General features: G+C 47.6%; 8 protein-coding genes across 8 annotated transcripts; 3 read left to right on the top strand and 5 right to left on the bottom strand.

Moving 5' to 3' along the window:
* Nucleotides 1–186: 186 nt before the first annotated feature.
* BDV37DRAFT_270856 (pre-rRNA-processing protein ESF1) lies at nt 187–4684 on the bottom strand (the record flags this gene model as incomplete). The annotated part of the gene is made up of 7 exons (XM_032084625.1): nt 187–2291; nt 2959–3317; nt 3440–3671; nt 3813–3926; nt 4131–4225; nt 4305–4432; nt 4514–4684. The coding sequence occupies 7 exons, from the start codon at nt 4682–4684 to the stop codon at nt 187–189; spliced, it is 3204 nt and encodes a 1067-aa protein (XP_031942436.1).
* A 138-nt stretch (nt 4685–4822) lies between these two features.
* On the top strand, nt 4823–6463 carry BDV37DRAFT_97406 (uncharacterized protein). The gene is made up of 3 exons (XM_032091519.1): nt 4823–5279; nt 5474–5669; nt 5875–6463. The coding sequence occupies exons 1-3, from the start codon at nt 5200–5202 to the stop codon at nt 6367–6369; spliced, it is 771 nt and encodes a 256-aa protein (XP_031942435.1). The 5' UTR covers nt 4823–5199; the 3' UTR covers nt 6370–6463.
* An 875-nt stretch (nt 6464–7338) lies between these two features.
* Nucleotides 7339–9658, bottom strand: BDV37DRAFT_270855 (putative NADH-ubiquinone oxidoreductase 64 kDa subunit; the record flags this gene model as incomplete). The annotated part of the gene is made up of 5 exons (XM_032084624.1): nt 7339–7355; nt 7436–8167; nt 8225–8375; nt 8433–8773; nt 8842–9658. The coding sequence occupies 5 exons, from the start codon at nt 9656–9658 to the stop codon at nt 7339–7341; spliced, it is 2058 nt and encodes a 685-aa protein (XP_031942434.1).
* Nucleotides 9659–9985: 327 nt separating this feature from the next.
* On the bottom strand, nt 9986–16120 carry BDV37DRAFT_245756 (putative sister chromatid cohesion protein Mis4). Its single transcript, XM_032081687.1, has 5 exons — nt 15831–16120; nt 15579–15768; nt 15390–15526; nt 13326–15339; nt 9986–13272 (listed from the first exon to the last, which is right to left on the bottom strand). Exons 1-5 carry the CDS (start codon nt 15991–15993, stop codon nt 10458–10460), a joined length of 5319 nt encoding a protein of 1772 aa, XP_031942433.1. The 5' UTR covers nt 15994–16120; the 3' UTR covers nt 9986–10457.
* Nucleotides 16121–16292: 172 nt separating this feature from the next.
* BDV37DRAFT_97293 (DNA-directed RNA polymerase I core subunit RPA12) lies at nt 16293–16915 on the top strand. Its single transcript, XM_032091518.1, has 3 exons — nt 16293–16487; nt 16550–16781; nt 16848–16915. The coding sequence occupies exons 1-3, from the start codon at nt 16373–16375 to the stop codon at nt 16864–16866; spliced, it is 366 nt and encodes a 121-aa protein (XP_031942432.1). The 5' UTR covers nt 16293–16372; the 3' UTR covers nt 16867–16915.
* On the bottom strand, nt 16293–18267 carry BDV37DRAFT_245754 (deoxyhypusine monooxygenase). Its single transcript, XM_032081686.1, has 4 exons — nt 17580–18267; nt 16848–17495; nt 16550–16781; nt 16293–16487 (listed from the first exon to the last, which is right to left on the bottom strand). The coding sequence occupies exons 1-2, from the start codon at nt 18066–18068 to the stop codon at nt 16965–16967; spliced, it is 1020 nt and encodes a 339-aa protein (XP_031942431.1). The 5' UTR covers nt 18069–18267; the 3' UTR covers nt 16293–16487; nt 16550–16781; nt 16848–16964.
* A 780-nt stretch (nt 18268–19047) lies between these two features.
* BDV37DRAFT_245753 (ETC complex I subunit) lies at nt 19048–20105 on the bottom strand. The gene is made up of 3 exons (XM_032081685.1): nt 19672–20105; nt 19511–19621; nt 19048–19458 (listed from the first exon to the last, which is right to left on the bottom strand). The coding sequence occupies exons 1-3, from the start codon at nt 19908–19910 to the stop codon at nt 19149–19151; spliced, it is 660 nt and encodes a 219-aa protein (XP_031942430.1). The 5' UTR covers nt 19911–20105; the 3' UTR covers nt 19048–19148.
* A 7-nt stretch (nt 20106–20112) lies between these two features.
* Nucleotides 20113–21117, top strand: BDV37DRAFT_245751 (F1F0 ATP synthase subunit f). Its single transcript, XM_032081684.1, has 6 exons — nt 20113–20137; nt 20220–20276; nt 20348–20362; nt 20509–20659; nt 20717–20782; nt 20839–21117. Exons 2-6 carry the CDS (start codon nt 20229–20231, stop codon nt 20862–20864), a joined length of 306 nt encoding a protein of 101 aa, XP_031942429.1. The 5' UTR covers nt 20113–20137; nt 20220–20228; the 3' UTR covers nt 20865–21117.
* Nucleotides 21118–21478: the final 361 nt, after the last annotated feature.

The raw sequence follows: 21478 nt of genomic DNA, 5'->3' as shown, positions 1-21478 counted from the left end.
GTCTCATACTATGAACAAAACCCCTCGACCAAACGAAACATGTCGAATCGAATATCGATTCCACATTCTCTACAAGACAGAGGGGAGAAAGTAAAAAGAAGGAAATTAATTTATGCTTATTCTATCCGAATCCAGTTGACTGTTTGCCCTAAAATTTGGTGATCTTCGCCTTAATCATACAACCAATCAACTCTTCTGTGTCTTCCGCTTCACTTTGTCCACCAACTTTTTCAGATCCTCTGATCCACCTTCAGTGGATTCGCTCTTCTTCTGCTTCTTCGTCTTCTTCTGATCGTTGCGGCTGACCTCTTCCTCGTCCGCACGGTCGTCCCGGTTCCTACGTCGCTTACGTCCTTCTTCCAGCAATTGCTTCATACCAGATGTCGCCTTGAAGCGAGGATTGGTAGGATCAATAGCAAACTCGTGGCTCTCGAACAAACGAGCGAAACGCGGGTCGCTGACATCCATTTGGAAGTCGTCCACCACTTGTGCCGCCTGCTTGCCTTTTCCTTTGCCCTTGCCCTTTTTGCGGGCTTGTTTCTCTGCCTTTTCGATCTCATTCATGTCGAAGTGCTTGATATTCTTGTTTTCATCATCCATCATCAACAGCTCGAGCTCGGCTCGCTTAGCGGCGGCTGCAGCTTCCTCTGCAGCACGCTCCTCCCGCTTCTTCCGTTTCTCCTCTTTGCGGCGAGCTGCAGCGGATTCCTTACCAGAGGGGTCGTCAAAGAATGGATCGTTGAAGCCCAGATCTTCCTCCTGGGGCTTCTCTTCTGGTTCAGGTGCATCATCCTGTTCATCGGCCTCAGTGTCGCCCTTCTTGGACGCCTTCAACTTCTCCTTTCTCCGCTTCTTCCTCTCACGCTCCTTGCGAATGTACTTCTCAATCGTAGTCTCGTCTTTCTCGGGCTCATTCTCAAAAATGCTGTCTTTGTTGGAGCCGCCGGCCAGACCCGAGGTAAACGTGACTTCCATTTCGCCAACAGGGCCGTCGGACTTAGAGGAAGGTGCTGGCTCCGTACCCAGCCCTAAGAGAGCGCGCATACGCTGTCTCTCATCTTCTTTCTTAGAGATTTTCTTAGAACTTCCGCCGCCATCATTTGTAGTATCCACAACTTCCACTCCGCCGTCCTCGTCCTCGTCCTCAGAGGAGCTATCGCTGGCGAGGTAAGCCTTCAAGTCATTTTCATCAATTTCTTTTCGGCTACCTCGGAACGCCCGTGCTTGAGCTTCCTTTCGTGATTTATCTTCCATGTCCCAGGTCAACTTAACTTTGCTATGCTGCAGCGCATCGGTCACGAATTCATTAGGCTGATAACCATCTGGAATCCGTTTGCATTCGTCACGAGGCTTATCATCGGAAAAGTCGGTGTCGTCGGGGACGAAACGAAGGTCAAAGAAGTTTGCGCTCGACAGATACTCAGCACCATCGACCAAATCGTAGACGTGCTTCGCCACATCCTTGCTCGAGAAAGTCAAGATAGCATAGTAGTAGCGTAGTCGCTCCAATTGATACTTTCGTAGTTCCGTAGAGTTGAACTCCTCGCCCTTGTCTTCCTTCAGCATTGACTTTTTAATCTCCTCCTCTTCCTCATCTGAGTCAACATCTGAGTCGTCGTCTTCGAAACCTTCAAACTCATCATCGTCTTTCGCAGCAAATATCTCTCTAGGAGGGCCCTCCGTCTCCTCTCTTTCCATGCGCTCTTTTCCAAATTCACTCGGATAGACAGAAACCTTCAGTACCCGTCCACCAGCAGGAACAAAACTAGAGAATACGGCCATCAAATCCTCTGCCCGTATATTATCCCAGTCCAGATTCACCACCGCAATCCGTTCTGTTACATCACCTGTGGGGACGCCGCTCTGTTGTTTATCCGGAAACTCAAGCTCCTCGCCCGCGCCAAATTCATCATCCTCATCCTCCTCTTCGTCGGAGCTCTCCTCTTCCGAGGACGAAGACGAAAAGCCTCCATCACGCGCGGGATCGTAAGTGCCACTAGCCTTATCCGCCTTCTTAAGTTCTTTGAGGACCTCATCGTCGTCAGCCACACTCATGTGTTCCTCGTCTTCCTCGTCTTCCTCGTCCCCCTCAAGTCGGTAGAATCTCTCCAGCTGCTTCTTCGTATCATCGCGGGCGAGCTTCCGTCCGTATCGGTCGACTGCAGCATTCCGAGAAAAGTCTTTGTCGTGCAGCATGTGCGCGAAACGCTTGTCGAGTTTCACATGTGTCTGCCGTTTGCTAGGTAGACGGTAACGAGGATCTGTTTGAATATTGGCGAAACGAGGATCGGCTATTATACCCAGGCAGAATTGTTAGTTATGGTCGTTTTAGCGTAGAAGAGACGAGGGCGCATACTGATGACAGAGTCGGCTTGCCTTTTGGCGCCGCCGCTCTTTTTGCTTTTCTTTTGGTCTGGCATTGTGATGGGACGTTATAAGAAAAGAACAAATGAGATATTTAACAGGGGAATTAAAAACACAGTGAAAGGCTGTTTGGTTGTAGCCTTGACTTTTTCTTGTGTTGATAAAAAGTGATAAGGATAATTTTCTTTTGCGGCGGCGGAACCAAAGATTCTTCGGCGGTCTTGGATGTGGTCCGTGCACTCGCACATAGTACTAGTACTGGCTGTAGTATGGCAGATCTGAACTCAAAACAATCACGTTCGCCCGAAGCTCAGTTATGGTGGCAGAAGGATATAGTTATAGTGGTATTCATTCATTTGACGTTATATATATTCTGCCATGACTCTCTAGAGCGATGGTTCCCAGCTTGCACAGTTTGATTATAGATACAGCCAAACATGTGCCCAACCGTATCTACATCCAAATCACCTCAACAGCCAAAATATCTCCTTTCCATCCATCTGGGCTCTTGCTCCTCTTCAATCCGTCCTACGATGACTCTAACCTTCGGGTATACTGTTGAGAGACGCTTTAACCCAATCTTTCCTGCGGCACATGTCACAAAGACAATCTTATGCTCCTCCACGCCATGGTCAACCAACACCCGAACAGCCATCAAGGCAGCTCCTCCGGTGGACATCTGGGGGTCAAGTAGCATAACTGTGGTATGCTTCTGTATGTTTTCCGGTAATTTCAAATAGTGTAACTCTGGTACTTCATTCTGCGCATTGGTCTGAATGAGCACGCGACCAGTAATGCAGTCGGGAATAGTGCGCTTCAGGGCGGTCTCGAGGCAAGAGCCTCCTCGCAAAATTGCAACAGCAGATATTATACCTTCCGGATTCAAGCCCTGGTAGGTAGTCTTCTGTGGTGTTTCTACTCCAGCTGGAACATACGAGGTACAGTCCAAGGCCCTGCTATGCGTCAGTCATCCGTATCGATTCTGTCATGCCATAATGGAAGGAATCAAGGGAACACAAAGTTTAAGGGTGATTTTGTGGGGGCGCGTTCTGTGTCGCGTGCGCAATTGACTCACTTCTCTATGAGCAAGGAAGCGAGCCGATCAAAGTAGAAGACGAAGTCGACTTGCTCCGTTTTTGGGTCTTGAAGGATCGTGTTCATGCCAACAAACTGAGATGTCGAAGGCATTACCATGACGTTAGGCGAGAGCTGCAGTTCCGATGCAATTTTGCGTAGTTGGTCTAGCTCGGCTCTGTGTTTCTCGGACTTCTCATCAAGTTTCCGTTGAATGTGTTTCACAACCATGTCTAAAAGATTAGTATCGACGTTGGGAAACCCATAGAAGTTGCCTACCAATAGCTGTGATATTCTGAATGCCACGGGGGATGATAAGGTCTGAAGGTTGAGGTCAGAAAGAATTTCTCGAGGGGTGGGTGTATTCGACTTACCCGATATAGACCGTTGTGGTTCAACGAACCTCGTATATGACGGCTTAACAAAAGTAAACCACTGCTTGATGATGCCTTCAATATCTCTTCCTCGCTCTTTAACGTCTCGCATGACTAACTCCTCTTGCGTTAGAGAAGTACCGTTTTGAATGTCATGAAAATTACCCACTTCTGCGTCCCAAGCAGATATCCATATCCGCCTCAACAAATATCTAATAGGATAAAAGTGAGCATTCAGAAACGCCGTTGACAAAGTACAAAGGCATACCTTGACATCCAAAAGATCCAGCACCCTCGGGTCATGTAAAGCAAGGATACCCTCCAGAATTATCACATGGGGGGAGTAAAGCGTAGTTGTTTGTGGTTGGCGCTGATGGTCGGCAAATGAGTAAACGGGGATATCTGCCTTCTTTCTTTTATGGCATGTTCGTTAGCCTTGGGCCGCATTTCCCTAGCTTGATGTGACAGTTTATGACAAGTGGGCTACTGTACCCTTGCTTTAGATCCTTCAAGGTCTGCACAAGGGCATCAAAATCGTAGGCATCTGGGCAGTCGAAGTCAAATTCGTTATTGTGCGCTTTGGCGTGTTGCTCTGGTGTCAAGCTCTTGTAGAATGAGTCCTATACAAGTAGCGTTAGAGACACAAGCTCACTTGATATTGTATTAAACTCTAATGTTGAACAGAAGAAGTGTATTGTTACCATTACGAGAATCACAACCCACGGCAGGTTGAGTGACTTCACGATTTCCATTGCCACAGAAGTCTTGCCGGAGCCCGAGCTACCAGCGATACCGATGATACTCAAGTCCTCCCATGGTGGAGAGTACCGCTGCTCCGTGCCCGACGAGAATACGGGTGAGATCGACTCCATGATTAGGACCTCACCGAAGATTTAGGTTGCCGACACGGAGTAGTGTAATACTTTCAGATCATACACATAAAATACTGAGAGTACGAAGCAAGCACCCAGCGTCGTTTTGGCGCTTGGGGACTGATAAGAGGAATAATCAGTTGTCGGTCACTCGCAGCAATACCCTAAAAGGCTAAACGTCCTAGTCGGTTGGGTCTTAACCACATTAAGCTTAGGGTGGTCCGTGACCTTCGCTTGCGGCTAACACTAGTCTCTTAGCTAGCTATCAACGTGACCTAAAACCCGCCGCTTCCCTCCTCTTTTTTTCTCCTCTTCTTTCTTCACTCCTCTTTCTTCCCAACATACTCATGGCTCCCGTCTGCGAAGCTCCCCATCTTCACAGGCGGCCAATCCAGCAACACTACAGCAATTGAGTGTTGCCATATCCCAGTACTTCTAAAACCATGGCTTCTGCTAATTACGTATGCCTCCCGACGTGTTGTGCGTGCGTGGTCGCTTGGTTTTAACGGAAGCAGATGTCTCCCACTTCCTCGACAACAACGCCAACATGGCACCAGTTTGAGCGGAAGGTCGATGAGGTCAAGCCGTCCAAGACGTGAGTCTCCCATTCTTTTTTCCCGCCCTTTCCGGCACCGTCGGTCCAAATGATGCACCTTGAATCAAGTTGGGAATCTCTCTGAAATCACTTGAGGAGAACATATTTAACTTGTCTTTCTGAAATGGTCGCCTTTGCTACATGCCTTTGGTCTATCGACTCGATCACAGATTTGACTAACATCTCGTCTGTAGTGACATTAACTATCTTGTTATGGACTACCTCATCACCAATGGATATCCAGCTGCTGCGAAGAAGTTCGCTTTAGAGGCCAACATCCAACCCAGGGCAGATGTAGAGGCTATTCAAGAAAGAGTAGAAATTCGCACTGCCATTCACTCGGGGGATATCAAAGCTGCCATCGAAAAGATCAATGAGCTCAACCCACAGGTAAGAAATTTCTCGCTCCACTGTCTCTACCCCCATCGCCCTTTGCTATGATTAGACCAAGTTTCATGCACCACTCGTAAAACCTCTTTTGAGGTTTGACGAAAAACAAACATCTTCAGTCCTCAGTATGAGCAGCAAAACATTATTGTTATTGTCATTGTCACCACTCACATTTCGAGAATATGTGCTGACTCGACTGGTATAGATTTTGGATGAAAATCCTCCCCTGCATTTTGCACTGCTACGCTTGCAACTTGTGGAGTTGATTCGCTCGTGCACATCTGAACCTGATGGGGATATCACTCCTGCCCTTGAGTTCGCGACATCGCAACTCGCACCCCGGGCACCCACAAACCCTCAGTTCTTGGAAGATCTTGAGAGGACGCTGGCGCTCCTCATCTTCCCCACTGAGAACCTTACACCTGCTCTAGCTCCTCTTCTACATCCTGACTTGCGTAAAGATATAGCCACTAGCGTGAACGAAGCCATCCTGCATAATCAGGGCGCTCGTAAAGAAGCCCGATTGCGCAACCTTGTCAAGTTGCGTGCCTGGGCGGAACAAAAGGCCCGTGAGGCTAAGAAGGATATCCCAGAGAAACTAGACTTGGGCCTCAACGATAATAACACCAAGGGTCATAACGGCGCCACTAACGATACCCTGATGGCCAATAACGGAGACGTTGATCCAATGATCTCCTAATAGATTTGGCCAGCGGGCTCGGCTAATCCTGTAGTGCGATATCACGACCCATTCTTATGACTGTTACCTCCGGCGTTGTCAGCGATGGCAAGGTACTTGGCGCAGATACACATTGGCCAAGACAATTACCTCTATACTTTTGTAGCAACCTCACCTTAATACCAAGACTTTATAATTAGACCTCAGTCTCACATACTTTGCAGTATCAGTTCGATCTTTCCTCTTGCATCCAACAACCTAGTCATGTAGTATGGAAGGAATGTGCGGCGTTGAACCCGACTCATTCCACAAAGCCACAATGTGCGGCAATGATGATACAATTTGTTAGTTGATGTTAGCCAAAGACCGATTAGCTCGGTGTACTCTTTACATGCAATGCACATCATTATGGCATTATAAGTTTCCAAGCCAGAGGCAAGCACTCAATAGCATTGGATCATGGTGACGATATAATCGTCGAAGGAGGTTAAACTATCACGGGGCGAACAATTGCCCTTGTCCTCATTTTTCTTTTTATTTTCTTTTTGTTTTTCCTTCTTCCCTCACATATTATCTCGTCGAAACGTTGTACTTCTGAGGAGGGATATATATATCTCCTACCGTGGTGTGCGGGACGGCGTGAGAAACAGATACCGAGGCTATATATCTTTCTGAACTGGGATAAGATGAGCTCCACGGAGTACACTTATATCACAATACGAGAAGAACGTTTATGCTAGAATAGGTCCACAGATATTCCTGAAGAGATAAATACAACAATATAATATCCTCGAAGTACAGAACAAACAAAGCATACAAAGAGGATCCAGCCAATACCAGTAACCATCACAAAATGGTATCTATTGGAAATGCAAACAGATCACGAAACAGGTATATCCAAAGCGTATTTTAGAAAACAAAAAAGAAGAAAAGCCACCGGATAGTTTATAGCAGATACCGCCGCTAGGGCGGTTTACTGTAGCTAAAAAATCAGAAACTCATGAGGTCTGGGACAAATAAGCTCATTAGTATCGGAATGTATCATAGGTCAAACATTCAGGAAATGGAAATGGACATGGAAACTAACCTCTTCCAAACAAGGCTCTCTTCGCCCAGTCCATAGCAAGCATACAACGGGTACGCAGGCTGACACTCTCGGCAAAGTACACACTACGCCACAAATACATGGCGAGAACACCACCGCTGAAGTTCATTCCTCCAAAATCGAAGACGGCAGCGTTGCTGATGTAGGCTAGACTACCAAGGTGCTTGTACTTGAACGCCTTGTAGACGGCTTCATCGAGGTCCCCGTGATCGATTTCGTTGGCCCTCATGCCGGGAAGCGCGGCGGCAATCTTGGTAAGTTTGCGACCCAGATACTCGCCTTGCTGGTTGGCACGCTGGGCAGTGGCAGGCAGGGATGTGAGTTTATTGTCAATTTGGTGAAGAAGTTCAGAGAGTTCGCCGAATTCGAGAGTGCCAGAATGATCCTTATCGTACTGTTCAAAGAGCCTATCTAGCCGGCGAAGATGGTTGGATGCCTGAGGGAAACGCTTCTTCACCCGGGTGGCGACATCTTTCCATTCGCGGAACGTGAGATGCAGCTTCTCTGGGTCCTTGCCTTTCTCCCAGGCGATTGTACGCAAGAAGGATACGATGTGGTCGGCCACATTGTTCTGAACTGTGGAGCAGTCTCCAATAGCATACACATCACCCAGTGGGGCCCCGATGAGACGGAGGTGTGAGTCGGTTTCCAAAGCGTGCTTGTTGTTCTGTGCATCAAGCTTGGCCGAGAGCTTCCGGCAAATTTCGGCCGGGGCTAGGGAAACGATGAGCTTTTAAATGAAGCATACAACAAGGGGTTGGATACACTTACCGACACCCGTTGACCACAAGCAGAAGCCCATAGGGATTTCCTTCAGTACAGGCTTGCCATTCTCCATTTGAGTAAACACAACTTTATCATCGCGAACTTCTTTCACTCGGGAGTTGGTCAAGACATCAACATGATCACGAGCAAAACGAGCCTGCATTAGTTAATAAGGTTTGACATGGCCATGCGTATGGGGACATAATCGACTCACCTCAGCATACTTAGAAAGAGCTTCATCGTAAGTGTTCAGGATGTGAGTACGACTTTGGATGATGTGGACAGAGATCTCATTTCTCAAGATCTTGGGGAAGGAGTAGAGCAGGTCCTCATTGAGCAAATCAAACAGCTCGGCTGCAAATTCAACACCAGTTGGACCACCGCCACAAACAACGAAAGAAAGTAGACGTTTGCGTTCCTCGTCACTGGTCGTCGGTAGACAGGCCAATTCCATGTTATCCAACACCTGATTCTTGATCTGGCGAGCGTCGTCGATAGTTTTTAGGAAGTGGCAATTCTCAAGCCCTTTGACACCATGTGGATTCGTTGTACAGCCTGAATTACAGAGATGTTAGTGAACAAAGTTGTTTGGTGGGAAAGGGCCACCGGAACTCCAGACATACCAACACCAATTACAAGTTTGTCATACGGAACATAAAAGTTTTGCCTGTGCCCATTGGCATCGACCTGGGACACCTCAACTAGCTTCTCAGAGAATTCAACGTCTACCGCCTCGCCTTTCAAGAAGTGACCATTGACTCGCTGAACGATCCGTCGAACTGGTTCAACGAGCGACCTTAACCCAAGGGTGCCGACAGTTGCCGAGGGCAACATAGGAGTGAATAGGAAATAGTTGGTAGGCGAAACGACCGTCACATGGTAGTCACCGGGATTCAGTTGTTTGAGAAGAGCGATACTGCCCCAGCCTGTGCCTAGGATCACCAGTCTCGGCTTGTCCTTCTGTTCCGTCATGGCCTCCGAGTCATAATCTCCAACAAGCACATCTGCAACAGGCAAGTTCTTAGGGCCACCATGTCGGGGATTCAGAGCCAATTCCGAGACCGGAATATCTTCAGCACTTGATTGTTCACGGTACGTGGTCGCATCGTAGATAAAGAATGCTACCACTGCAGCACCGCTCATGACAATAAAGAATCCACAATAGGCAAAAGTCTTGAGGAAGGCATTCCGGAAAGAGGACTTTTGTGGAGATTCAGTTGATTCCGGCACTGTTGATTGGTGTCGGATCGAGTGGTGACTGTTGAAGAACGCACGCGACGCTAGGCATTGCGGTACCGAATTTTGACCAAAGGGAAGAGCTCGAGATGTAGGAAGCCTAGTTGATCCTGAGGGTTTTGAGGAATATAGACGACTCGACAAAAGCCCAATTCTCCTCAGCGCCGTTTGGTCCGGTCGACTCCGGAGCAACACCGCGCTCATGGCGTGCAGGGTGACGATTGATGGCTACAGATTGCTCAGCACAGCGGGAACAGTAAATGTGAGATGGTCAGGTTAAGCGATTGAGATGTAAGACAAATAGCGAGTGAACTAGAAATCGGCCAACAACAGAGAGGGAGAAAGGGAGAAATCTGGGGGAGGCCCAAGGGGAAGATAATTAAAGACGGAAGACGGAATGGAATAGTTTTGGGTGTTGTTGTTCACCGAAGCTACGTCATGCTTCGGACTAAGCCTTTTTATATAGGTCCTGGCCCCGCTCGGATCCTTTGCCGGCTTGGTCTTTCGATCTGCTAACTCATTAAAGGGTCTGTTTACCTAACGCAATGACCTCAAATTACGCGACAATTTGCGAACTACCTCGTCAGAGACATAAATCATGTATCATTCGGGAGAAGAATATACTAGAAAAAAAATATTACATGCAAGTCTTGCAGACAGCAACTAGTACCGCACAGGACCGCAATTTAGGTAGTACATTATAGTGGTAACAACTCATAATGATAACCTTTGACCTTATATGACGTGCGCCGCCAACGTATGGATAACCACCCCAATAACATGGTAGAAGACATAGTAAAAGAGATCAGAAGGAAAAAATGGAATATAAAGACGTCCAGTCACGCCTTTCCGAAGAGTAAGAAATATCATGTCACTGGGAATTAGAAAAACAAACCGTGTATTCCCCAACGCCAGCCCAATCCCATATGCGAGGTCTATGCAATAAACAACCAAAGTATAAATGTTGACTACGCCGGGTAGCCAACAACAGCACGCGATTCCTTCAGTTCCAATCAGACTCAGCATCAGACTCTGTGCTGGCTCTTTTCTTGCCTGATCCAGGCTTTCTGCCCCGGGGCCTCTTTGTGGGATTCTGCCCTGACATGGAGCTCTTTCGTTTCATAGGACGTGGCCCACTAGGATTTCCAAGAGCTGCTGGGTCGTCCATATCAGTAACACCATCGTCACCCTCCGCATCCATGTCATCGTCGACTTTGAATTCATCATCAATGGCAAGCAATGTGGCAAACTCTCGACACTTGCTAACCATGTTCTCCTCACTATCCAAGGACATCATGTTACGATTGATAGCGTCCCAGCATTTATCGCCAGTCACACCATGCACCTTTGTGGCCGACTTGTTCAGTTCTTTAGATGCAGCTTTAGCCTCCTTGTTCCGAACGTGGGCGGTCACGCCGTAGACGCGGCGGAGGTACGTGCGAGCCTCCCAGAGCATCGAAAGCGCCGCCGCTGCTGTAGCCAACTGCCGCAGGGCTTGTTGGTTGATCTGCTGCAGGGGCACCAGATGGGATGGAGGGTCTGCGGTGGGCATAGCGACTCCCTCCCCTTGCGGCAGCTCCAGCTTAGATGTAGAAAAGAGTTCCGTTTCAATGGCATGGGCTACAGCCGTCCCAGTAGAAGCCACAATTCGCTCCATACAGCCAATAGTCGGTACAAGCTCAGAAAGTTGGGCATACTCAAAGAAGGCGAGATTATGAGCCACAAAGCGGGCTAGCAAAAGATGCTCTGGTGGATTTCCAGTGGTATCAAGCTTCTTGAGCTCGAAATTAACTTTTGCGCAGAGGTTTGAAAGAAATTTCTTCTGATACCGGCTGTTACTTATTTTGATTATCTCAAACAATGGTGCCAACTTGGCAACATAGGGACGGCTCAGCGCACCGGTCGAATCTCCGACGACGTCGCGTTGGTAATAGAAGGCCTCCTGAACGGCTCGCATGTATTCTCTTTCAAACATAGATTCATACTGCTGATGGAGCATCTTATGTGTCTCAAACGCAACTTTAGCGATGGAGGGAACAGTGGAAGTCTCCAGTGACACCAATACGCCTGCGCATTCTTTTGGATGGACAAGCCCCTGGCGGTTAATACTAGCAATCAATTCGATAGCGGTTAGAGCATAAGAATCTTGTCGTGATTGCGCAACTCGAAGCATATTCTGAAGGAAATGCTGAGCAATCAATGCAGCTGCCCCATCATTATCGCTGGCCTTCAGCGAGCCGCCTAACCTCGTAGTACTTTCTTGGTCCAAAGCTTCGGCTGAGGGTAAAACAGATTTTTCAGCTTTACCTTCGTGCATTGCAAAGAAATCTGCAAATGCCCGCAAGACAATGTTCTGAAGACTCGGGTTATCCTCCTTGAAAACCATGGACAATACCCGTCTCGATTCATCTCGACTGAATTGAGCAGGCCAGGACTGGCAGATAGAGCCAAGGCTCTCTAGAGCCATTACTCTTAGCTCGAGTGGCTGTTTCGGAAGGGTAAATGGGATGATCGAATTGACCATTAAACCAGCTACTGATCCGCCGTTCCAAGACGGGAAAGCGTTTTTGAAATGTGGTTCATACTTTTCGAGATCACAATGTCGTCCGACACAACCCGCAATCCGGATATAACTTTTAGCTCGAGCTAGTACAGCCATGTTGGCATTGTCAGAAAGGTCAATGTTCTTGTAGTGTTGTATTGGCTTGAGCACAGAAATGGTAAGCTTTACGAGTCTGTCAGTATTCTGCAGAACCCCGTTGATAGTCCAAAGACAGGCCATCACTTCATTCAGTTCTGAGCGAGCAAGTTTGGCAACGCTTTTGAACAGGTCATTTTGTACTTCCTTCAAGAGAGTGTTATGAGCAGAGGAGAGGTATGGTAGAACGCATCGATAAATCACAACCACGGATCGGAAGAGGAAGAGATCTTCCGCAGTCTCGAGATGTCCAATATAAGGGTGAAGAGTCTCCAACTGGTCGGGGCGGAATAGCTTCGCGTTTGCCTTTGCGAACACAGTTATTGTCTGCAGGAGAGCTTGCTGGAATTCTTTGCCTGCATCGCTATCCTCCACCAACTTTTCGAACATAGTCGAGACCATTGCCTTGCATACTTTGAAGTTTGAAGACGAGGATTTAGAGCTGTCGGACAAAATTTTCCTGAGACACCCGCCGAGTGTTTCGAGCGCTGTCTCGCTGCGCTGCACCAAGCTAACAAATAGTGTCACTCGTTCCCCCAAGCCAACCTTTAATTTAGGACCATCTTGAGCCGAGTCAACAAGCTCGTAGAAAGGGGCCAACCAGATCTCTTCGAAAGTCTGACGCGCCAAAGTGGAGACACTCTCTTCGAGATCTCCAGTTCGTTGAAGAAAACTGTCCAGAATCGCTAATTTCAGCTCAGTACGTGAGGTCTTGAGATAGATATCCTTAAGTAAACCAATGCACCGTTTCCTTACACCGGCGGTTGGATCAGCAGCACAAGTCAATATACTCCGACAGCCATCTTCTTCAAGTTTCGGTTTGAGGGAAATGCATTTCGCAATCAGAGAGAGCGCAGAGTCACGCACCATAGGAGATGCATCGGTGGCACATCGAAGAATAACGCGCATCACTGATGTGTCCCTATCGAGAAGGCTCGGGTCCTTCTCAAGCATGTAGATAACGCTTTTCAAACTGCGACTCCGAACCTTGGCTTGGTCACTGGCAATAGAATTGAGTAGAACTTTCAAAATCGTATCGAAAGCTTTACAAAAGCTTGAGTTTAGAACGGTCATTATGTATGAGAATCTTCCGTGTGCAGCGGATACATTGTTAAAATGCCTATTGAACGTATTAGGGTCGAATCAGCGACAAGCAATTCACGCGTCACTTACTTGTGGGTTTCCAGCCACAGTGGGTCAGAAAACAATTTTGCAAAAATATCGACAAGGTTTTCAGTCATATCATCATAAGTGACATCTTCTCTCTCGTCTGCATTATAATAGACTGAACAGAAAGACTTTGCCCACTGTGCCAGATAGTAACCCCGAGCACTAGTGAGCTGCCAATCGTCCAGGTGACGAACTTGAAGAAAATATTCCAGAGTCATCCGGTAGGGGCCTTCTGCGACAACAAGATCTTGGGGATGGAGGGCCCGGCCAGAGTAATCTTCAAATAACTGTTTTAGATAGTCAGTCAGCTCACTGTCAGATTCTTCCATTGTGGGAAGTAAATGCTGGGCAGTCACAATAAGATCTGATATCGCAGATCCCATCCAACCGAGGAGCTCAAGTGCCATGCTCTTCGCAGTAGCAGGACTCTTATCTAAGTCGGCAATGCCAACCATATGAGAGGCCATTATGCGGAGAAGTAACTCTGCGGCAGGCCAGTCTGTTGATCCTAGAACGCCGATCAAATCCTCGGTAAACAAATCAAGGATGTTCCGATACGGCTGATCACCCGTTTTGGTGGATGTCATTGCTCGTTGAACAATAAACTTCACTATATACTGAGCACTGCGAACGGCATTATCGTAGAGGCGATTGACCTTCGTAGCTAACTGTTCCATGGTCAACTCGGACTCGTCATCATCTTCCCTCCTGCGTGCATCATCCAGCTGTTCTCCCTCTTCTTCTTCGTCACCTGAAGGTGGAAGTTTAGATTTCGTTCTTGATGAACGTGATATCGGTACATCTAGAGCAGTTGTTTGAACCAGTTGCATGACCAATGCCGTTAGAAGCTGGATATTTTTGCCATCAGCGAGCTTGAACTGTCTCGCACTTTGCCGGGTTGACGGCAGTTTTTCCAGTGAAACTAAAATCTCATCCAAGATAAATGGGCGCTGAGCGGGGTATTTGGAGAATACTTTGGCAAGGACATCCATAGCTCCGCGTCGAACGGACTCATATTTCTGGAATCCCACTGCAGAATCCTTCTCCGTGTGAGAATTTTCTACAAATATCAATTTGCAAGCAAAAAATTCAGCCGCTGTGACCGTCCCTTCAGACACGTCTATCCGTGCAAGGAAATCGGCGAAAAGCGCAAGAGCCTTTTTGCTTTGCTGAATCAATCCCCCGATAACACGCTTCTGGGCAGAGAAGAACTCAAAATGACGGGCCTCTTTCCCACCGGGTCGAGCTTCTACAGCAGGGATAACACAGTGGTCGAATGTTTGATTGAGAACGTTCGGAATGGCTTCAATCAGATCCTCAGGGCAAAGGTCCCGTTCCGTCTGAGAGCCCGACATGGTCAGTAATAGGGTACCTACAGCAAGAAGAGCATTGTGCATATCATCTATCTTCTTCAGCCATTCCTGGGCTTCGGAGTCGTTGGAAGGATCCTCTAATCTCAAATCAGGCGATTGTGCAGCAATGACGGGCTTTTCACAAAGCTTCTGAATCCTGTTCAAATAGTCCGATGGGATATCCTGAAGTCTATTGAACCCCACTACCTTCCGGATAGCCTTCTGAAGACGACTGTGGGCATCCGAAGACAAAAGTGATCCGCTGATGTCAAGCGCCTGGGCGCCCGAAAATACCGCATTGGGGTGCTCAGCCGTTGTAGCAGACGCCATGCCTGGTTCTAGTTGATCCTCAGCTTCGAATATCTCATGAAGTAAGTCCTGAAGCTTCACTAGAGCAGCGTCTGCCTCCTCTTTCTGGTCCTTGAGTCGGATTGCCGCAATGTTATCGTCCCCATCAATATTGAGCTTCCTCCGCTTTGAAACAGCACGGTCATCAACATCGGGAGGTATCGGTTTGATTGGAATTACTACAGATAAGTTGCTCGACATATGATTATGTTGATTGTAGGATGCAGGTGTCGACTTGATTGCTGCATGGGCTTTCGAATTCCAGGAAATAGCCTTTTGAGAGCGTTTCTCATCCTCGGCTTGTGATGGCGTGGGGTCTGTGACATGTCAGTCTATCAACGAAGTGGTTAGAATAGTCCAACCTTACAGCGAAATGCTATATCTGTCGATTCCAGCATCATCCTCGTGAATGAGCCCAGATTGCTGCGACTGGAAGTATGTTCGCTGGAAGTAGTGGGGAGGGAATGCTGATCATTACGAGAGGTTATAGGAATTTTGAATTTGCTGAGGGATTATGAGTTTTATGTCGTAATTGAGAGGTATGGGAGCCGCTTACAACTCAGTTAACTGGTCACCATCCAGCAACTGTTGCAGATATTCTCGAGATGTCTCTAACAGGCTCGACTCATCGCGCCCAGACGAAACTTCGCCATTGAGTTCGGTCAAAGTAGTACGGCCGGATTGAAGGATATGGTTGATAGAGGTAGTATTAGGGGGTCGGCCAACATCAGGACGCAGTATGCAATCTACAAAGAATCGTGTATCAGCTAGCGGTTACCATGTCCCATTAGGTTCCATATCAAATCACCTAGGCCGAATATCGGAGAACTGGACATGGGTGAGTACTGCAAAGCCTCTTCCACAGATAATGGCTTGTCCCGGCGCTGTGGTGGCCCACCAGAAGTGTGAGCCTGCGCTTGAGGGTGGCCATTGATGACGACCTGAACGGCCGGATGCCAGTTGCGGTCCATGATGAACTGGGGTTTTCGTTAAGGGAGGATTGGAGTTGAGGACCCAGGCGATTTGAAAAGAAGGAAATGACATGCTCCTACTGGAGACATGGCTTTCAAGCAAAAGACTCAAATTCCATCCCCGTCCGATATCTTGTCTTCTTGAGATACTTCACGATAAAAACAATGTAATAATTATTATCATGCCAGGCACGGGTCTCTTGCCGCTGCCGTTTCTGACCGCCCGGCACTAATCATGTATGTCCATTTCGAAGTGGCCCGTGCTCTGGGAATTCTTTCCGACAGCCAACCAGCCTAAGAAAAAAAAAAGTAGTACTAACTAATTGCTCCAGATACCCCCCCCCAACTACAGGTTTATTTAAAGTCACCACTTGTCAAAATGTCTGCAATTGGGTCCTTGATATTCTGCAATGACTGCGGAAATTTATTAGATGAGTCGTCTGGTGACCCTACGAAACTCATCGTCTGCAGCATCTGCGGAGCTCGTAATCGAGGTAAATTCATTTCACTCCGAGAAGGCTCTGCCTGGCTCATATTAATCTCACTTTCCTTTCAGACATTGTCCCTAAAACTATCGTTTCTGAATCCAAAGCGAGTGCTTTCCCTTCGACACTGAGGGCAAAACGATCTGCAGTCCAGAACTTGACAGCTGCAGATAAAAGGACAGAAGCTCTTACACAACATACTTGCGCGAGATGTGGCAGGAAAGAGATGTACTTCACAACCGTGCAATTGCGCAGTGCAGACGAAGGAAGCACGGTCTTTTACACTTGCGTTTGTGGTTACAAGTATGTGACTCTACGTCCATTTGCTGTTATGGTCATTCACGCATGATGCTAATATTCGATTTATAGGGAGACACAAAACAACTAAACATCGGAAAAGATTTCTATTTTGGGTTCGCGGCTGTACATCTATGAAGCGAGTATCAATTAAGCCACTATAATCTTTTTTAGTTTGCCGAAAATCTATCAAGCAGCAGATACAGCAGCCGGGGCTGCTGAATCCGGCACCAACGCATACTCCATCTCCCCGTTCTTCTCATACTCCGCCATATCTAGAGCCACGATAATGCTGTCTCTCACCACCTGCTCTGGGTCGTTGAGGAACTTCTTTAGGGTGTCCTCCACACCTTCAACATCACCCAAGCTACCAAGAGCCTCAGCAGCCTCGTGTCTTACCATACCCATTTCTTTCTGGTCGCTGAGGGTTTCTGTGAGACTAGGAACAGACGCCGGGTGGCAGAGCTGACCGAACACAAAGGCAATTTCATGGCGGAAGAGAGCAGACGGATCCTTGAGTCCTTTAGCCAATGCTTCAACAGCTTCGACAGCTGTAGGAAGATCGGGGGGCGAGGCAAGGTCGCGCAGAGCAAACATAGCGCGGTATCTTTGGAACAAAGGGAGCTTTGTGTCGAGCAATGTTTTTTCCAAGTCGGAAATAGAAGGCTGGCTGGACGCCATTGGGAGTGGTGGGGCTGGGTCAATCGAGGTAAAATCACTGCATTGAAGAAAGAATACAATTAGAAGAATTTCCCCAGAAGAAAAGTTTGCGGAGATAGGGGTATAGAAACGGTTGTAGTACCTAGGCTTCAGTTTCTCGCTCTTCCTCTCTTCCGAATTCTCCCAGAGAATTCTGTCGACGGCGATATCACATGTCTCTCTAATGACATCCTCTTCTTTTTCATCATCCCGCAAAGCTTTCAAGACATCCAGACTGGTGTCAAACCCCAGAGCACCAAGACCCTCTGCGGCTTCATGGCGACACATTGCATCTTGTTCAGTGTTCTTCACCACTTCCAGCAAGTATGAGACTGCATCTGGATTACGAGTCTGACCCAAGCAGTATGCGAGCTCATGCTTCAGTAAGGCCGATGACGATGTAAATCCCGCTGCGATGGCCTGGATCGCAGGCAGTGTCTTCTCGGTCGGCGGGTGCAAACAAGCAATGTATTTCAAGGAGAACAGGGCGCGGAATCGGCGAGCAAGCGGCTCAGACTCATTGACAAGAACTTTGCGAAGAGTCAGGATGGTCTCATCCACTCCCTCAGGATGATCAACTGCAGTAGATGCCATTATATATCTAGTCTGTGTATTTTCAAGATATTCCGATGGTAAAAGAAAGTGTTGGATCACCGAGTGAGTAACTGTAAATTTTCGATCTTATCTTCACCAGATAATAAATTTTAGGTGGGGTGGCGGGGTTGTCCAGCCGCAACTAGACCTGAAAAAAAAAAGGGAAAAGGTCAGGTACTTTAAGATCTTCTCTAACTTGAGACTTAGTACCGGAACTTGCAAGAGTTTCATTCTTTCCCGGAATTCTAGGCAAATGTTTTTTGCAGAGTTTGTAGGTCATCGATGTGGAGCTTGGGAATTTACCTATCTTTGTATGGTGTCTAAGGGGAGACTACAACATATACATTGTGTACCCTTTCTTTGACTAAATCATGATGGATTTGCAATATAGAGACAACTTGAGATAATTATGGTCACGAGGGACTCAAATTTTTTTCCCCGTCTTTTTTTTTTTTTTTAGTTCAGGAGTATGGCCAGAGTTCACATGTTTGGTATAGCGAAATGTTGTCTGTTATAATGCTTACGAGGAAGTGCAATTCGTACATAAGTATGTCAGATAATCTTGTAAGACATTTGCATTGGGTGAATCCATATAGAAAAGTCTATCTTATGAGGCAGTTATATGCACACACACACACACACACTACGTCATCCGCAGATCTGATGGAACAGAAGAACATTTTCCCTTTAAGGAAACCTCCCCCCCCCAAAATAAAGACGTGCTGGTGAATGCTCGCTTTCTCTTGACGCTAACGAGCTTCCCTGCTATGTTTATAGGTAAAGCGAACGGCGTTCCTCAATCGAGCTAATACAAAACGCCAGTAGCCATGAAATTCTTGGGAAGACCTGGCTAGATAGCTTTCTCGATCATTGGGAGTAGCACCAACCGAAATCGATCCAGGAAGAACTACAAGTACGTGCTCCCCTGCCCAGTGAACCGTACTGCCCTGGATCGTGGGGAACTAAGCCTTCGGTATATGGGCATTGGAAACACATTAAAGAGTTATAGAAAACCTGAGAAACAATTGCGAAAGAGTAAAAAGTCTGGAGTTATGTACAAGATACACTTGATGTAATCGATTATTTGGTCCTGATGTGCTTGATCTTCTTCGGTTCGTGAACGAAGTTGTTCGCATAAGCCTTAGGAACAAATCTGCGCTCATTTGGCTCCTGAACAAAATACTCATAGCCTTGCTTCTGAGCGAACATAATGGCATCTTCCTTGGACTTGAATTTCAGATTAGTACCCTGCATATTATCAGCAGACGATTGCCAACCCATCAGAGGGTTCTCCCAGCGGTGGCCCTTCTGTAACACATCCCAATCCATCCTCCAGTGGTGCTGATGCCAGGTACCAGATTGTGTGGCGGGCTTCGAGGGGCGGTAGATCCTAAATGACATAATTAGCGTTTGAAATGGATGTTCGAAGTTTGCATCTATACCTGACAGTACGAGCCTGGAGGTCGGTAGGAGCACCAGAAAGAACAGCAGCAGGGACGGTGTCGCCGGGCTCGCTTCCATCCATGACACGCTTGGGCACTGGGGAGAATTTCCTACGTCTCTGTCAGCCAAATCGCTCCTGGCGTTATGTAGAGTCCCTTACGAGGTGCCGTGATCAATTGTGGCCTCGTAATCCGGTTGGTGGCGAGCCATTGCCTCAGCAGGGCTCTCCTGGCGGATTAACGAGCTGTCCTTGGGAGGCACCGCCGGGGCATCAGCAGGGCTGGTTTTCACGGAAGGGTCGCCTTGGCCGGTGTTGGTGGACAGGAAACGGGCATTGATAGGCGCAGCAAGCCTGCCAGCTCGGAAGCAGGCGAGATTTCCTGCTCTGAAAAGTGACATTATGGCAATTGTGTCCCTCGTTGGCTGGACAGAACAAGAGGCTGAGGAAGTGCAATCGCCAGGTGAGGTATGCGGCAAGTTGCCGGTCGTTAAAGACGATTCCAAATCCGGTTAGCGCAACATGAGGCTCCCTGCGTTAGGAACCGCTCATCCGACAACCCGCTTTCTGTTGGCACTTCCTTCTCTCTGCCATTAGCCATCATCTCAGTCCACTTGCTTGTATCAAGGTAAGAGAGATGTCCATGAGATGGATACCGTCTATCTAAATCTTTATTGGCGTGAATTTCAAAGCTTTCTAACCCGACTTAGTCACACAAGATGAGCTACATCACTCGCCGAGGTCTTTCGACCCTGATCCCTCCCAAGGTAAGAAGAACCCACGAAGAGAACAGAACCGATGGAAATCTTCTGAACAATCGATATTGACTCGTCTGTAGATTGCCTCTCCTAACGTGAGATCCCCTTCCCCTACCGTCATGCTCCCCGACAGCCACTGAAGTCGCTCCGCTCGGAACAATTTCTTTTTTCAATGCGGCTCGGGACACCGTAGCATACGGTTTCTCCCTCTCATTACTGTATTACACTGACACTTGGAAAGGCGATTGGTGCTGCCAAGGATGCTGCCCGTATGGACCGCGTTGTGAACTTCTATGCCCGCCTTCCCCGTGGCTCGGCCCCTGAAGTTAAGCCTACCGGTCTTATTGGCCGCTACCAGGCTCGTTACTTCGGCAAGAACCCCTCTGCTGCTCGTAAGTAGACACTCACGTTCCTAAAAGTATACATAGCATGCGCTGATAATCATATAGCCCTCGCTCACGCCATCGGTGGTATTCTCCTCCTCGGCTACAGCATGGAGTACTACTTCCACCTCCGTATGCTTCCCTTTCAATACCATAATATAGACGTCGAGAATCTAACACATTTCTAGGTCACCACAAGAACCACCCCCACTAAATTTTCTCGCTATGACTTGAGGGGCGCGGAAGATTCGTGTATATACCGCTGACCTAGAATGAAGGCAATGTAGAACACATTCAAGCTTATTATGTTTCACAGATTCCTAGTTAGTAGTGACTCATCATTGTCTCCAGATCATTTAAAGTGTGTCATACATCGGATGACTAAAATAACAATGAATCATCTTGCGCTACTTCATGGAACGATCTTTAGTCATGCTATAAAATGGTGTTAGTGACAAAAGTATAATAAACTAAAATTGAAAGGAAGAAACGAAATCTAGCCCCAAAAGAAGAAGACCAAAAATATAAAAATAAATTATCACGTATCCACTATTTCAATAGTTCTCAATATCACTACCTGTAATAAGAAAACAACGGCATACTAACGAAGTGAATGTGAGTGCATATCGGCCGCAACAGGTCCAGCCACAAAGGTTTGCTTTATGGAGTACTTCACTTGTCCCACGCTAACCGAAAACAGCCACCCTTAGTCTCAACCTGAACCGCCCATCCGTCCATGACTGCTGCCATCACCCGATCACATCAACCTGAGAAGCACCACTTTACTGTTGAACTTCCCTTTGGGGACTAACTGGGCTGCTTGCTCTC

Source organism: Aspergillus pseudonomiae (assembly GCF_009193645.1).
Source record: "Aspergillus pseudonomiae strain CBS 119388 unplaced genomic scaffold BDV37scaffold_25, whole genome shotgun sequence".
NCBI lineage: Eukaryota > Fungi > Ascomycota > Eurotiomycetes > Eurotiales > Aspergillaceae > Aspergillus > Aspergillus pseudonomiae.
The sequence above is the reverse complement of the archived record's forward strand: the minus strand, read 5'-3'. Positions and strand labels throughout refer to the sequence as shown.